The 14,298-nt window shown below is 38.0% G+C and overlaps 1 protein-coding gene across 1 annotated transcript in view; it reads left to right on the top strand.

Moving 5' to 3' along the window:
* The first annotated feature begins 413 nt into the window (after nt 1-413).
* The window catches only part of LOC124596628 (probable aconitate hydratase, mitochondrial), a 120,172-nt gene continuing 106,287 nt past the window's right edge, over nt 414-14,298 (top strand). Inside the window, exon 1 of the mRNA XM_047135857.1 lies at nt 414-555. Within this exon, the coding sequence (XP_046991813.1) occupies nt 523-555 (33 nt within the window). The 5' untranslated portion in view covers nt 414-522. The remainder of the gene's footprint in view (nt 556-14,298) is intronic.

Raw genomic sequence — 14,298 nt, 5'->3', positions numbered from 1 at the left:
GATAATTGCCGTCTGTTTTGAAGAGTCTGCCAATTCAGTTCCTTCAGTATCTCAGCGGATTCAGCGGACTGTAGTACCAACAATGCAGAATAAAGCAGAATTCTCTGTTTCTTGCTTTAACATTGTTTGCCAACCCACAATGAATCTAAAACATAATACACAACATTGGACAAATACATTCATTCCCTGTAGAGGCAGATATTAGCACATTATTACGCTGCATGCCTAATCTAAAGCAAATTACAGAATGTCTTATATTCATTTTATCTAATTAGTCGACTAACAGAGTTGACAAAACGGAATCCTATATCTCACAGCATACATAACTCTCACTTATTCTTTTCCTGTACTCTTAATTTGATAAAAATTCCGTTTAATCACATCGGTGTATTCGCTGATCGCAGCATCGTCGTACGAATCGTGATTGTTCCAGAGATCAAGTTCCCCACCCCAGTATTTAATGCTGAGGGGCGATATTGCGAGGTATAGTCGCAGATATTACTGTCTTCGTCTGCTGCTGCTATGGCGTATTGTGTTCGGGTTCTTCATAGCCAGGTACAGAAACCTGATTGTTTTTGGAGTTATTGTGATTTAATTGTGAAAATGTTAAGTATTTTATAGTAACCAGTGGCAAAAGTCATAGTCCCCCTTCGTCTACACGGGTAGCTGTGTGTATTGAAAATTACCAGCAGACGACCTAATTTCCCAACTAGAGGTCACGAGTATTACCGGTTACCGGCCTGTAGTGTTGTCTTTGTTAATATTATAAGCATAAATTCTTTCAAGACAGCAGGTGATAGTGCATTTTTCACAATCTAATAATGATGTTACTACATGAATTCCGAATCGGTGAATACAAAGCTCTTGTTGCATACCAAATCAGTAAAATCGTTGATGTAGCGTTTCACTTGGTAATTTCTAATGTTTCGGATACGAAATAAAAAAAGTGATAGTACTTGAACTTTAACTCGTATGGTTAATAGATAGGGCTCAAGTTTAGTTCATGGCCAGTTGACTGATAAACCTATTGGTGTGTGTTCTGTTAAGGCGAGTGCCGGCTTTCTTATCATAAATGCCTTCGACGATACAGTTCGTGCAATATTATTTTTAAGTAAATTCATAGCCCTAGTTTTGGAATCGGTGACACTGTAATCGTGTCACGGTTCACCTTTTCCGTATACTAAATATGTTGTAGCATCCACGAAATAAACTGAGATATTATGGATACTTTTTGTATTGAATGAAAATTTTTCCCTTTTAGTATCCTTTACTTTTATATTACTATTTGGCGTGTGGGGCTGTGTGATCCCGCGAAGAATATATATCAGTGATTGGTAAAGATCATTGTGTAATTAATGCATCCTTCAGCTTTGATAATTTTCCAAGATACCAAAAGCAGGCCGCTACTAACGAAAAGCCATGCACAGAGTGCAGGAAACCACAAGCAATTTTCACTACTATCACAGTTCTTAATAATTAAAGTGGTCATTAAATATGTACTAATGAGTTGCTTGGATAACTACAACGGTTTTAACAAATCTTCATTGGGGACTGAAGTGGGAAAGTAAAATATCAGTCATTACAGAGTTCACAAAAGTGGTACTTGAAGCCTTGTGCCACACTTTTCACAGTGTGGATCATAAAATACTAGTAAACAAAGAACAAGCATTAGGTGTAAGACGAATATCGGTCTTAGCAGAAAAATATCCAGCAAGAGGTAGAGATTGTTCACATGTTAGCAGACGATGTATTCTCTGGGAAAAGGTTGTCAAACACATAGATGTAGGTGTGCCACAGGGTAGTGTATTGCACCCAGTTCTAGTCTTATTATATGTCAGTGACTTTCCAGACGGTATAAGACAGAAAGAAAAATTTCGTTTTGCTGATGACAGCAGCCTCATAATCACTGACAGAACGCCAGAACCCTAATGGGGGGAGGCAAATGGAAACCCTAAGTGATGTTTACAGTGGGCAATGTGTAAGAAAAATAACTTTGAACATAAACAAGACAAATAGTAAGCGAACCGATGACCGTAGCAGTCTGGTCCCTTTAATCCCACAAACCAAACCAATAAATAGTAAGCACTTCAGCACAAAGAGGGGGCAAAAGTATAGACAGTAGGTCTAGCTTGTAGGGTGGGGGGGACAGTTTTTAGGGATGGACGACATTAGTTAAGATTGAATGAACGCACACATACTGACATCCTTAATGTTTGCAGCATGTAATGCTCATAGGTTTCTAGTAACAGGTTGTAAGAGCCATTACCTTATGGTGGCCTATTCCTACATACGATCAGTACGGATACTGTTTTATAATTGCAGGTAAAGGCTGTAAGAATAGTAACAGAAACTGGTGGTTGGGCTCATTGTAAATAATGATTTTAAAAAATGCATTTCCTTATTGCATCAAGTGGGTATGTATGTCAATCTGTTGTTCATATCGGGGAAAACATTAGTGTTCACTGATGGTTGTATAAATAATCGTGGAAGAAGAGTCAATTAGGACTTGGTTTTACCAAGGAAAATTGAGCAAACTCAAAATAGTATTTTCTATTTGGGTATAAAATTATATGATACATTGCCCAAGAAGTTTACTAAAATACATCTGTTTAAAAAGGCAGCTGGAACTACTCCATAAATAATGCATACTTCACAATTAAAAATTAGGACTCTGAGTGCAGTAGGGATTAGTGATGAGAGACCACCACCTTGTCACATTACAATACAAAATTACAAGAAAATGTGCTAAGGTCTATAGTGGAGTTGAACCTGTCACTAGTCAGCAGTGGGTTGATTCAGTTTTCCAGGCATACTGAAGGGAGGACATGAAGACCTACATATTTGTGGTCCTGTAGTCACCAGTGGGTCTCATAGTTTCTGCAGTGCAAAACTATGTTTTTATTTGTTTGGTGGAAATCGTGTATGATCAAAAGAACATTGTAGGATCTTCAGTAGGGATCAACCATATGAGCTGGTGCAGTTCAGAAACTTACTTCGTGTTTGTGAGGGTCGAGTTTCCTCTGTCTTACTATCCTGATTTAGGTTTTCCAACTTCATTTCATGCAAGTACTGGGATAATTCCTTCAGCAAGACTACAGCCAACCACATGTCCTATCATAAACACGTTTGTGTGAATATTGGACTTGTATACCATTTTTGTAAACTTTTTATACAGGGTGATTTCTTTTTCTGCTGTATACAAACTCAATGGATTGATTGGTGAGAGGATATGGAACAAAAAAGGTTTAATGAAATTATATCCAGAAATGCATCGTTTCCATGCTAGAGACCATTTATTCAGTCATACATTGTTACGGAGATTGCAGTCTAATACATGCTGTACCATGCAGCCACTGTTATAGTATGTGTTCAAAATGGTTTCCGTGTACCTCAACGCATGCCATAGTATTTTCTGTCTCACGTGTTCACATTGACCAGACCGCATCCGAACAGTGTCAAAGGCAGCATGAAAGCGCTGCTTCAGTGTGTCCACATCTGGAATACTTCTGAGGTGGCCTCCATAACCAAAAATCACACGGATTGAGATCTGGTGAATGAGCAGGCCATGTAGCTGGACCTCCTTGCCCAATCCATTGATGAGGGAAGGCACAATTGAGATTTGTCTGAACATTAACGGCAAAGTGGGCTGGAGCACCATTATGTGGCAGCCACATAACCCTTTGAATCAACAATGACAGTTCTTCCAGCAGGCAGGCAAAGTCACCCACAAGAAATGTCGATAGTTCCAGCCTGTTCGGTGACGTGAAAGTAAGACGGGTCCCAAAATATGGTCACCAGTTATCCCGCCTGCACTGATGCTGCTGATTCGCTGTCACAATACCATGGGGGTTCTGCATTCTATAAAACAGATGACTGTTATGAAAGTTGAAGATACCACTCTGTGTAAAAATGACCTCATCTGTGAATAGCATAGATGACACAAATCCTGGAATCGCGGTTGCCTGCTGAAGAAATAAGTGGCGGGTCATTCCATGTCAATACAACGCAGTAAAGTAACATTTTCAACCAGACCATCTCAGATTGCTTTCGAATTTGGTGCATTCAATGGCCCAGGTAAGAGATGGAAAAATACCAATTTACAGGTGTGTGTTACAACTGTGAAGAAAGTTATAGGTCTGTAAAGTATGGAATTTGTGCGAAATTTACATGCATCTGTCACAACATAAGTGCCTGTAATCCTGGTTCTAATTCAGTTACAGCAATGAAAATGGTACCATTGGAGAGCTAACAAATAGACCTTTACATTGATATGCCACATGGCAAGTTTCTGAGAATTTTCATGCTAAAGGTCATTGACCTTGAATTTTTGTGTGTGTGTGTGTGTGTGTGTGTGTGTGTGTGTGTGTGTGTGTGCGCCTGCCTGTCCTTTTTTCCCCCTAAGGTAAGCCTTTCCACTCCCGGGATTGGAATGACTCCTTACCCTCTCCCTTAAAACCCACATCCTTTCGTCTTTCCCTCTCCTTCCCTCTTTCCTGACGAAGCAGCCGTTGGTTGCGAAAGCTTGAATTTTGTGTGTATGTATGTGTTTGTTTGTGTGTCTATCGACCTGCCAGCACTTTCGTATGGAAAGTCACATCATCTATATTAATAAATAAATAAACCATCTTGAATATTTTTGAAAAAATGTATTTAATTGCTCCAGTATGTTACTGTGAATATGGTATATTAAGATTGCACACCAAAGGCATCATGCACTACCGAAGTGAAGAAGGTAACACACATATATGAAACACAAATTATGATAAAGTACAATCCATAAGTAATATTGTACAGAAATATGGTTTACATTATTATAGTGGTATTATGAATTACTTACATTACAGTTGTAACGAAAAGGCAATGAAAAGTTATTAGATCTCTCCTCACTATTCTCCAACTAAATTGTTAATGTTCACCAGATCTGATGCAGGGAGATTGTATGTGCTTCCAGTTGGTGTCATTGGATCCACTGTTGTGATAATGTCACATTTTCAGATGACACCAGTGCCTGGTTTTGCAGGAAACGCAAATGACGGAGATGGTCCATGTGGGTGCAAGAGGTTGACCTTTACTTCATCCGTTTCTTCACATGTTTGTAGGACATTTGCAACCCACCAATGACTGTCATACATACAGGCAACAAATCCATGTATATTTGTTAACAGCATTTCATTGACCGTAGCAATCAGTTACTGTTTTCTACTCACTAAACAAGCAGAACATGTCTTTGTCTTTACTAAACCTTTGTTAACAGGTATTACACAATGAAGTTTATGAATACCTGGAATCGGCCTTGTATTTTTGAAATGTTGTTTCAGCTTGATCGTATCTTCATCATGGTGGGAAACCGATGTGTAATGGAAGACACATGAAGGAATATTTTCCTTGCACCAATCAAACAACCGTCGTGATGTCAAAATATGATATTCATAAGGTCGCTTGTGGCTGGCAAGTCTTGCTAATCTCTTTACAGTTCCTGCTACCCCATTACAAGGTCCTTTACCATGCGCTGTAGCAAAGAAATGCCATTCTGTTGTAACATAAAAAATTTTCTTGATGGTAGGACAGATTCATAAAGTTCTTTCTGTTTTTGTATTGGGCAGTACATCCATCCAAAAAGTAATAAATGTGCTTTGAATTTCAAAACTGACATTTTAAGAGATTCATGAAATTTGTGTGGAAAGAATAAACATGCACTGTATCATGCTGATGGCAGTCAGATATTTCCACTTACAATACATGTCGTATTTAATTAGTGCTGAGTCTCTGTAGTAAGCAACAAATGCATGAATTGTAGCCTGTGAATTATTCCAGCGGAATCCTTCTACCTCATCCTGAATGGTGAAGGAGAAATTTTCTATAAAGTCACAGAGAACAAGAAACTCATTTACTTTGAGACCTTGTTTAGTGATTTTACAGAAATGTGACTGCTGCTGGGAGATAAATGAGTTCAGTAGGAGCTGTTGTAACCCCGATGCAAACACCTCAATGAAATCATCTGTTGACTTTGTTATAGCCTCTAGAACTACCGTGCCTGTAGTTAATCAACACTTATATGCAATTTCATCAATGCAGTTCTTACCAAACAGACCATACAGATAATCAGTTTGTCTTGTCACACATGGACAATAGGGACATGAACCTAAGAAACATGCTGGTAGTGCAGGATTACATGTACCAAATGCTACACAGTGCTTGTATGATGGTAATGTGTATTTTTCACTCTTTGTTAGTGCTTTAAATTTACAACCTTCAATCATTAACTTGAAATTCTGGTACAAAACACACACACACAGCATGGGTTACACTGACATTGGCAAGAACACAGTGCTTTGTCCACAACTCGAGAATCCAATATTTATATGTAGGTATTTATCTTTGAAATATGCATACAGTTCGTTAAGGTTGTGCAATACTAGCTACTTTTTTTATGTACTGTAATTCCATTTCTTTCACAGACAACAATCTTTTCTTCCTGGCATCATATGGCTCACGTCATGATCACATTAAAAATCACGCACACTGAACAGTTTCTCACATAATGTCTTATTTGGCTTAGGATTTGGTGTCACTAATACACCATCTTCCGCTACTAACTGTTTTGCTCTCCGTTCCGTGTAATCTGAAGCAGAAAATTCTTTGATAGTTTTCCTTATACTCAATCTCTTTGGAAGTACAATTAGAATTTGTGTTTTGTCGCACATGCGGTCTGAATTTTGAAACTTATCTTTCAGCTGGATGATAATTTCACTTTCTCCATTTTCACTCTTCTTTTTCCGGTTGTGCCACATAAGTATGCTCCAGCATAAGAGGCTATTTTTTTCAGTTTTTGCTTTGGGTACTTTTTCTCACTCTGAAGGGTCTTTTTCTTCACAGAAGATTCAGCCTAAATACTGAAGGCTACCATTTAAAGCCTCAAGTGCCACCTCTGATGCTACTTATCTTCACTTAAATCTTCTCTGGAAGTACCAGGCACAACTGTGGCAACATCTGCAGTGATTGTTGGGTTTTGTGAGATTTTTTCTATATTTACTGCAAATTTTTCCATCCAACAATACATCAGAATATTTATCATCCTCTCCTGAACATTCCTTAAATTCTTCTGCACTCTTGCATGACCTTCTTCCCGAAACAGATTGCAACAATACAATTTTGACTTGAAATCCATTTTTTACTAAATATTGCTTTACAACACATTTACACTGCACTTTGTTAAACAAGCCACAGCCATAAAACATACGAAACAAAAATTGCATAATATATAGAGATCAGTGGACTAATGGTGACTAGTTGAAATAAGAGTCTCTCTGACTGGCTGTTCACTAAAACAGGCTAATGTTGATTGGTTGAAATAAAGGTGTCGCTAATTGGCTGTGCACAGCTAGAAATATTAAAGAACAAGTCTGAATAAAAGTAACTGCTATTGGCTGGTGTTACAGAAAAAACCGGATACATAGCTGCTTACTGCACGTTGGATGGTGCACTTAACTTGATATTTACCATATTTATAGTAACGTACTGGAGCAATTAAATATATTTTTTCAAAAAAATGGAAGATGGGGTGTTTTGAGATATTAAAGGTCAAATGTCATGGTCAATGACCTTTAGTATGAAAATTCTCAGAAACCTGCCGTGTGGCATATCAATGTAAAGGGCTATATTCGTGAATTTTCCAATGGTACCATTTTCATTGCTGTAACTAAATTAGAACCAGAATTACAGTCATTTATGTTGTAACATATGCATGTTAATTGAGCACAAATTCCAAACTTTCCACACCTGCAACTTTCTTCACAGTTGTAATGTACATCTGCAAATTGGTATTTTTTCATCTCTTATATGGGTCATTGAATGCACCAAATTTGAAAGAAATCTGAGAGGGTCAGGTTGAGAGGTGTGTTGAATTGACATGGAATGACCCTGACAGAACTTCTCCCCATGTGGAAAGTCTGGCGCTAGTAAGCCCTGCACGCAGTGTAAGTGATAAGTGTAGTAACAATTATCATGGAGAATGTTCCATACAGTCGTCTGGTGTATCCTGCAGTGGAGGGCAAACTGCATGGCACTGACACAGTGGTCGCCTTCAACTGTGCTAATCAAATTTTTCTCCAGGTCAGGTGTCTGAACATTTTGGGTACATCCTTAATGATTTCCTGTATCCTGAAATTACCCTGTTGGAGACAAATGGCAAAATACTGTTGCAAACATTGAATGCTGTGTTTGTTGTCGGCGGGTATAGGTCTCCTGACATTACCTTGCTGCCGGCTGTCCTTTGCCATTTGCCTTTTCGTAAGTAAACACCTTGTTGACATGCTTTCGATTTCAATACAGAACCATTATATACAACGCAGTATCAAATCCATTATAAGATGAGTCAGCAAGAGAACTGAATTGGACATGCTATCGATTACTATGGCAGGAAAGGGCACTAGGGCATGATGTGTGAGGAACAGTACCACTCTCTTGGAGGATACCGTGCATACTGTAACTGTGGCTGCATGTTACAGCACACATTAGACTGCAGTCACTGCAACAAAGTATAATAGAGTAAATGGTCTCTAGCCTGGAAACCATGCATTTCCAGACATAAGTTCATTAAACCTTTTTCGTCATGTATCCTCTTGTCGATCAATCCCTAGAGTTTGTACACAGGGGGAAAATCATCCTTTATAATGTTACTGCGTATTGTGCTACTGTAGCACAACTAACTGTACTAAAAACATGTTGGAAAGATCTTTGATGTGCTGTATAATTTAAACAGCATATTTTTGTAATACACAAATAATAATACAAAAATGACCAGTTTAAGCATGTCAGCTTGAAATCCACTGAAATAAAGGTAGCGGCTGCTCGATTTGCATCGATCAGTTAATCACAGAAAGCACGGGACATGTGATATAGTCGGCTGATTGCAATATGACTTTTTTTGTCATGCGCGCACAGATTAATAAACATATAGTATTGAATAAGCTGTGCCTTCACAAGTACTTGGTTTTTCGTATGGAGATATTATGATGGTACACAAGAGCAAAGCTTAAATTTGTGTGTCAAAAGAGAAGCAGCAATGTTTACTTAGTTGGTTGTCCAATATGTAGCTCTTTATTTCTGAATAGGTTGAGGTTGGCTGACTGGATTATGTGTCTTGTGCTAGTTGTGTTTAGCTGACAGAAGCAAATCAAGCAGTCACTGTCTTGATTTCAGTGCTTTTCAAGCTAACATGCTGTAATTTGTGGTTTCAGTCTTTAGTTTAAATGATAAAATGCAAAATTTGATGGTTTTAGTTGTATGATTTGGTGTGCTACAGTGGCAGAAAGTGATTGCTGTACTCATACTGTACTATCTAGCATATTTTTCAGTAATTGAATTATACAAGGGTTGGTCAAAAATATGGAAACACTGGAAACTCGACACATTACTATGCCTAATATTGTGGATGGAACTCGTTGGCATTCAAAACAGCTTTCAGTCATCTGAGACTGGATAAGAATGGGTCCTTTGTGGTTTCCAAGGGAATCTTACCTCAGCATGCCGTATTTCATGTATTAGATCAGTATACTTTGCGTATATCCATTCTGTTGTTAGTTATGGGATAATGTTCTGAGGAGTGAACAGGAAAAATATCGAAGCTATATTCAAATTGCAGAAAAGAGCAGTACGTATAATGACAAAGAGTAGCAGCATGGCTCACTGCCTTGAACTTTTTAAAATGGTGAAAATCTTAACTGTCCCATGTGAATATCTTTTTCAGAATGTTATGTACATTAAAATATATATATAAAAACAAAGATGAGGTGACTTACCGAACAAAAGCGCTGGCAGGTCGATAGACACACAAACAAACACAAACACACACACAAAATTCAAGCTGTCGCAACAAACTGTTGCCTCATCAGGAAAGAGGGAAGGAGAGGGGAAGACGAAAGGAAGTAGGTTTTAAGGGAGAGGGTAAGGAGTCATTCCAATCCCGGGAGCGGAAAGACTTACCTTAGGGGGAAAAAAGGACAGGTATACACTCGCACACACGCACATATCCATCCACACATACAGACACAAGCAGACATATTTCTGTGTTGTGTCTGTATGTGTGGATGGATATGTGCGTGTGTGCGAGTGTATACCTGTCCTTTTTTCCCCCTAAGGTAAGTCTTTCCGCTCCCGGGATTGGAATGACTCCTTACCCTCTCCCTTAAAACCTACTTCCTTTCGTCTTCCCCTCTCCTTCCCTCTTTCCTGATGAGGCAACAGTTTGTTGCGACAGCTTGAATTTTGTGTGTGTGTTTGTGTTTGTTTGTGTGTCTATCGACCTGCCAGCGCTTTTGTTCGGTAAGTCACCTCATCTTTGTTTTTATATATAATTTTTCCCACGTGGAATGTTTCCTTCCATTATATATATATATATATATATATATATATATAAAAAAAACAAAGATGAGGTGACTTACCGAACAAAAGCGCTGGCAGGTCGATAGACACACAAACATACACACAAAATTCAAGCTTTCGCAACAAACTGTTGCCTCATCAGGAAAGAGGGAAGGAGAGGGGAAGACGAAAGGAAGTGGGTTTTAAAGGAGAGGGTAAGGAGTCATTCCAATCCCGGGAGCGGACATATTAAATATGTCTGCTTGTGTCTGTATGTGTGGATGGATATGTGCGTGTGTGCGAGTGTATACCTGTCCTTTTCTCCCCCTAAGGTAAGTCTTTCCGCTCCCGGGATTGGAATGACTCCTTACCCTCTCCTTTAAAACCCACTTCCTTTCGTCTTCCCCTCTCCTTCCCTCTTTCCTGATGAGGCAACAGTTTGTTGCGAAAGCTTGAATTTTGTGTGTATGTTTGTGTGTCTATCGACCTGCCAGCGCTTTTGTTCGGTAAGTCACCTCATCTTTGTTTTTATATATAATTTTTCCCACGTGGAATGTTTCCTTCCATTTTTTTATATATATATATATATAGGACACTGTTAACAGTGTTTCTGTACATGGTTACGAAACTAGGAACTGCAATAATTTGTATCTGGATGGAAAAAATAAAGTTAAAACGCAACAGAGTCTACTGTACAATGCCCTCAAATTATATAATAAATTACCGTAAAACATAAGACATAGAGACAATCTCCTCCTTCAAAAAAAAAAAAAAAAAAAAATTTAAAAATAAAAGTTACTATACAGTAATGGAGTACTTGAATTAAAAAGGGTTGCTTAAAATCTGAAAGTTCTGTGTTAAACTATATGGAGAAATAATAATTATATAAGACTGAAAAATGTAAATTAGATTATAAGAAAATTTCACTGTCAACTATTGTGTAAGAAACAAATTTAAACTGTTAAATTGTCTGTTATTCGATGACGAAATCCATACAATGTAAATAGTTTCACGGATTAATAAAGAAATCGAATCAAACTTTTCTTCCTGAAAAGTAGTGACAAGTTCTGATAATGATGGTGGAGGTGGATAGCAGCCTTCTCTGTAAAGGAGACCACAAAGACTCAATAATAAGGAATTCTGGCGACTGCAGTGGCCAGGAGAGATGTGGCTGTTTGGACAATGTGAGCTGTTTGGCCAGGGTCCCTGTCTGTCATCTTGGAACATAGCTCAACAGTTAGGGTAACCAACATTGTAGCACGAGATGGACCTGATTAGCTAAAACTGTCACATAAACCTTGACACTAATTCAAAACTGGAGAGTAATTGTGGAGTCCATTGAATGCCATGGTATGACTACTTAAATCTTCATACCACTGAGATGTTTCACTCCTGGGACATAATCTCAGCTAGAAGCTGGAAACAGTGTGAAACAGTTAATCTGACCAAATGACTTTCTTCACTTGATCCATATTCCAGGTTTTATGGCTTCATCTGCACCTTTTCCCATTACGGGCATTTGCATAACTGATGAGTAGTCTTACAATTTCAGCTCATTCTGTAATTTCCTGCTTATGGAGCTCCCTATGTTGGTTTGGTGCCAACAGGGTTCACAAGTGCAACTTCCAGTTCTGGCATTAGATAAGCATCCAGTTCCACCCACCTGCTTTGACCCTTTTGACGCATGACATCATCAATATGGTGGAAATGTGTACTTTCAGTGTATACAATATGGTGGTGATGTCATCGCTGCACACTCATGCCAACAAAGGAAAAAAATGCCGCAAGTGTGTTACCCCAACAATAAAATTAACTAACATGACAACCGTGGGAATTTGTGTGCTTAGGGTTCTGACAAGCTAAATATATAACAATACAAAACACTGCACCATCTCAAAACAAATATTATATACAAAGAAAATCTTAACATACATATTAAATGCTACAGGCACAAAATCAACAGCAACTGAACACTTAGCTTGATTCATATAGCTCAAACGAAGCTCATGATACCAGAAAAGTCAACATTTGCAATTCCAAAAATTGGAATCGAAAACCAACTATGAAAAGTGGAATTGGAAATTTCCCTTGACCTGTATAGCTTAAACATGGGTCATGATACCTACTGCCAAACCGCTAATACGAAAACAAAACTTGGAACTACTCAAAAACCCAGAAACCCCCGTATTCTCTATATCAGTTAAAACACAACTGAAATACCATATATATATATATATATATATATATATATATATATATATATATATATACACACACACACACACACACACACACACACACACACAAAGGTAGTCAGATCTAACAAAAATATCAAACGTATAAACAAAAGGAAAAAACATAACTCACTGAAAATAAAGAAAGCACTTCCAAATCAACATTACAGCACTGATTACCTAGACTCAAATAAGCCCACATTATCACAAGATACCCACATGAACTCAATACCAGACATTACACTCAACACGTCAACATCCAACACCAGAGGGCAGCATCAAATACATAAACGCAACATCTACAAACACAAACAAACTCGGAAACACTGTGCCATAGTGACATCACACACCACAATACCATTATGTCACAGGGAAAGCAGGCAGGTCGAATCGGACAGTTCCAATGACCCTCAGTTATTCAGTGAGATTTGCAGCTGTTGTCATCGTATTTTCATATCGATCATCTTCAATGACTGTGTGCTATGTTCACTCAACGCACACTTTCATCTGTGTTGTGACTTAGCAGTTGCTGTTTTTCCACTTCCCCTAAAAGTGGGATAACTGCCTCTTAAACCATGAAACACGTATACTACTTTGGTTAGACACAGATCCATATTCTTCATGACTTCATGAAGCTCTGGTGTGCTGCAGGCTGCAGTCACATCTTTACAGGACACTCTTGTGACCAGTATTGACACTTGCAATGTATTGGGGACATTGCACAGGTGCCATTCATGGTCAAATGCAACAGCGCAACCTGGAGGCTTGGTTAGCATCTGTATTTACATATGTTCAGGCATACATTTCTTATGATATTTCCATACTTTTGTTGAACCCCTGTATTTATAGTTAATTGCCCTTCTTAAAGCTGATCATACAGCATCCATGATGGGCCTGACTTTCTCATGATTATACTGTAATCTACAGTGATATAAATTATAAAATTGATAGTATGGTAACAGAGTGTAGCACATCTCAAGGTAACCACCTGAGAAAGAAGAAAAGAAATAGTGTGATTGCTGTCTTAAATCATTGGTAAATTATAAAAAATTCAGCTGATTATCATTAAATGCTCTTGTACAGTTAAACATTTTTAGGGACTTGTTTTTCAATTTAATTAAGCAGTAGTCTTTGTGTCTTCAGTGTAGGTATTGTAACTATGGATTTCATATCTGCCGCTGAAAGTATTTGTGGTTAACTTTTACATGAATGAGGCGTGCTGCTTATATCGTCAGTGTTTAAACGTGGTTTGAAAACTGTGACTTGTATATTTTATAAAGATACGTTAATACAAATATCTACACTGTTTATTTTCTTCAACAGCATGTTCCAAGGGCTTCACAGTCTGTTTTAGCGAAATGTTTGAGAGCTGACTATTCAGTGTTTGTATTTCACAGGCCGTTAAATAACTATTCTAGACAGTTCAGATCTCTTATATCTCACCATTTCTTAATCACATACCACGACAAATAACAAAAATGTACAAATTCTCTTATTCTTGTTTGTTATGTTAACTGTTGGCAGTTATTTTTCACTGGAGTAAGTTTAAGGGGGTTCATCGTTATAATTAAATATCTATATAATAGAGGGAAACATTCCACGTGGGAAAAAATATATCTAAAAACAAAGATGATGTGACTTACCAAACGAAAGCGCTGGCACGTCGATAGACACACAAACATACACACAAAATAAAATTCTA

This window comes from Schistocerca americana, chromosome 2 (assembly GCF_021461395.2).
Source record: "Schistocerca americana isolate TAMUIC-IGC-003095 chromosome 2, iqSchAmer2.1, whole genome shotgun sequence".
Lineage (NCBI taxonomy): Eukaryota > Metazoa > Arthropoda > Insecta > Orthoptera > Acrididae > Schistocerca > Schistocerca americana.
This window is presented reverse-complemented; position numbering and strand designations above follow the sequence as displayed.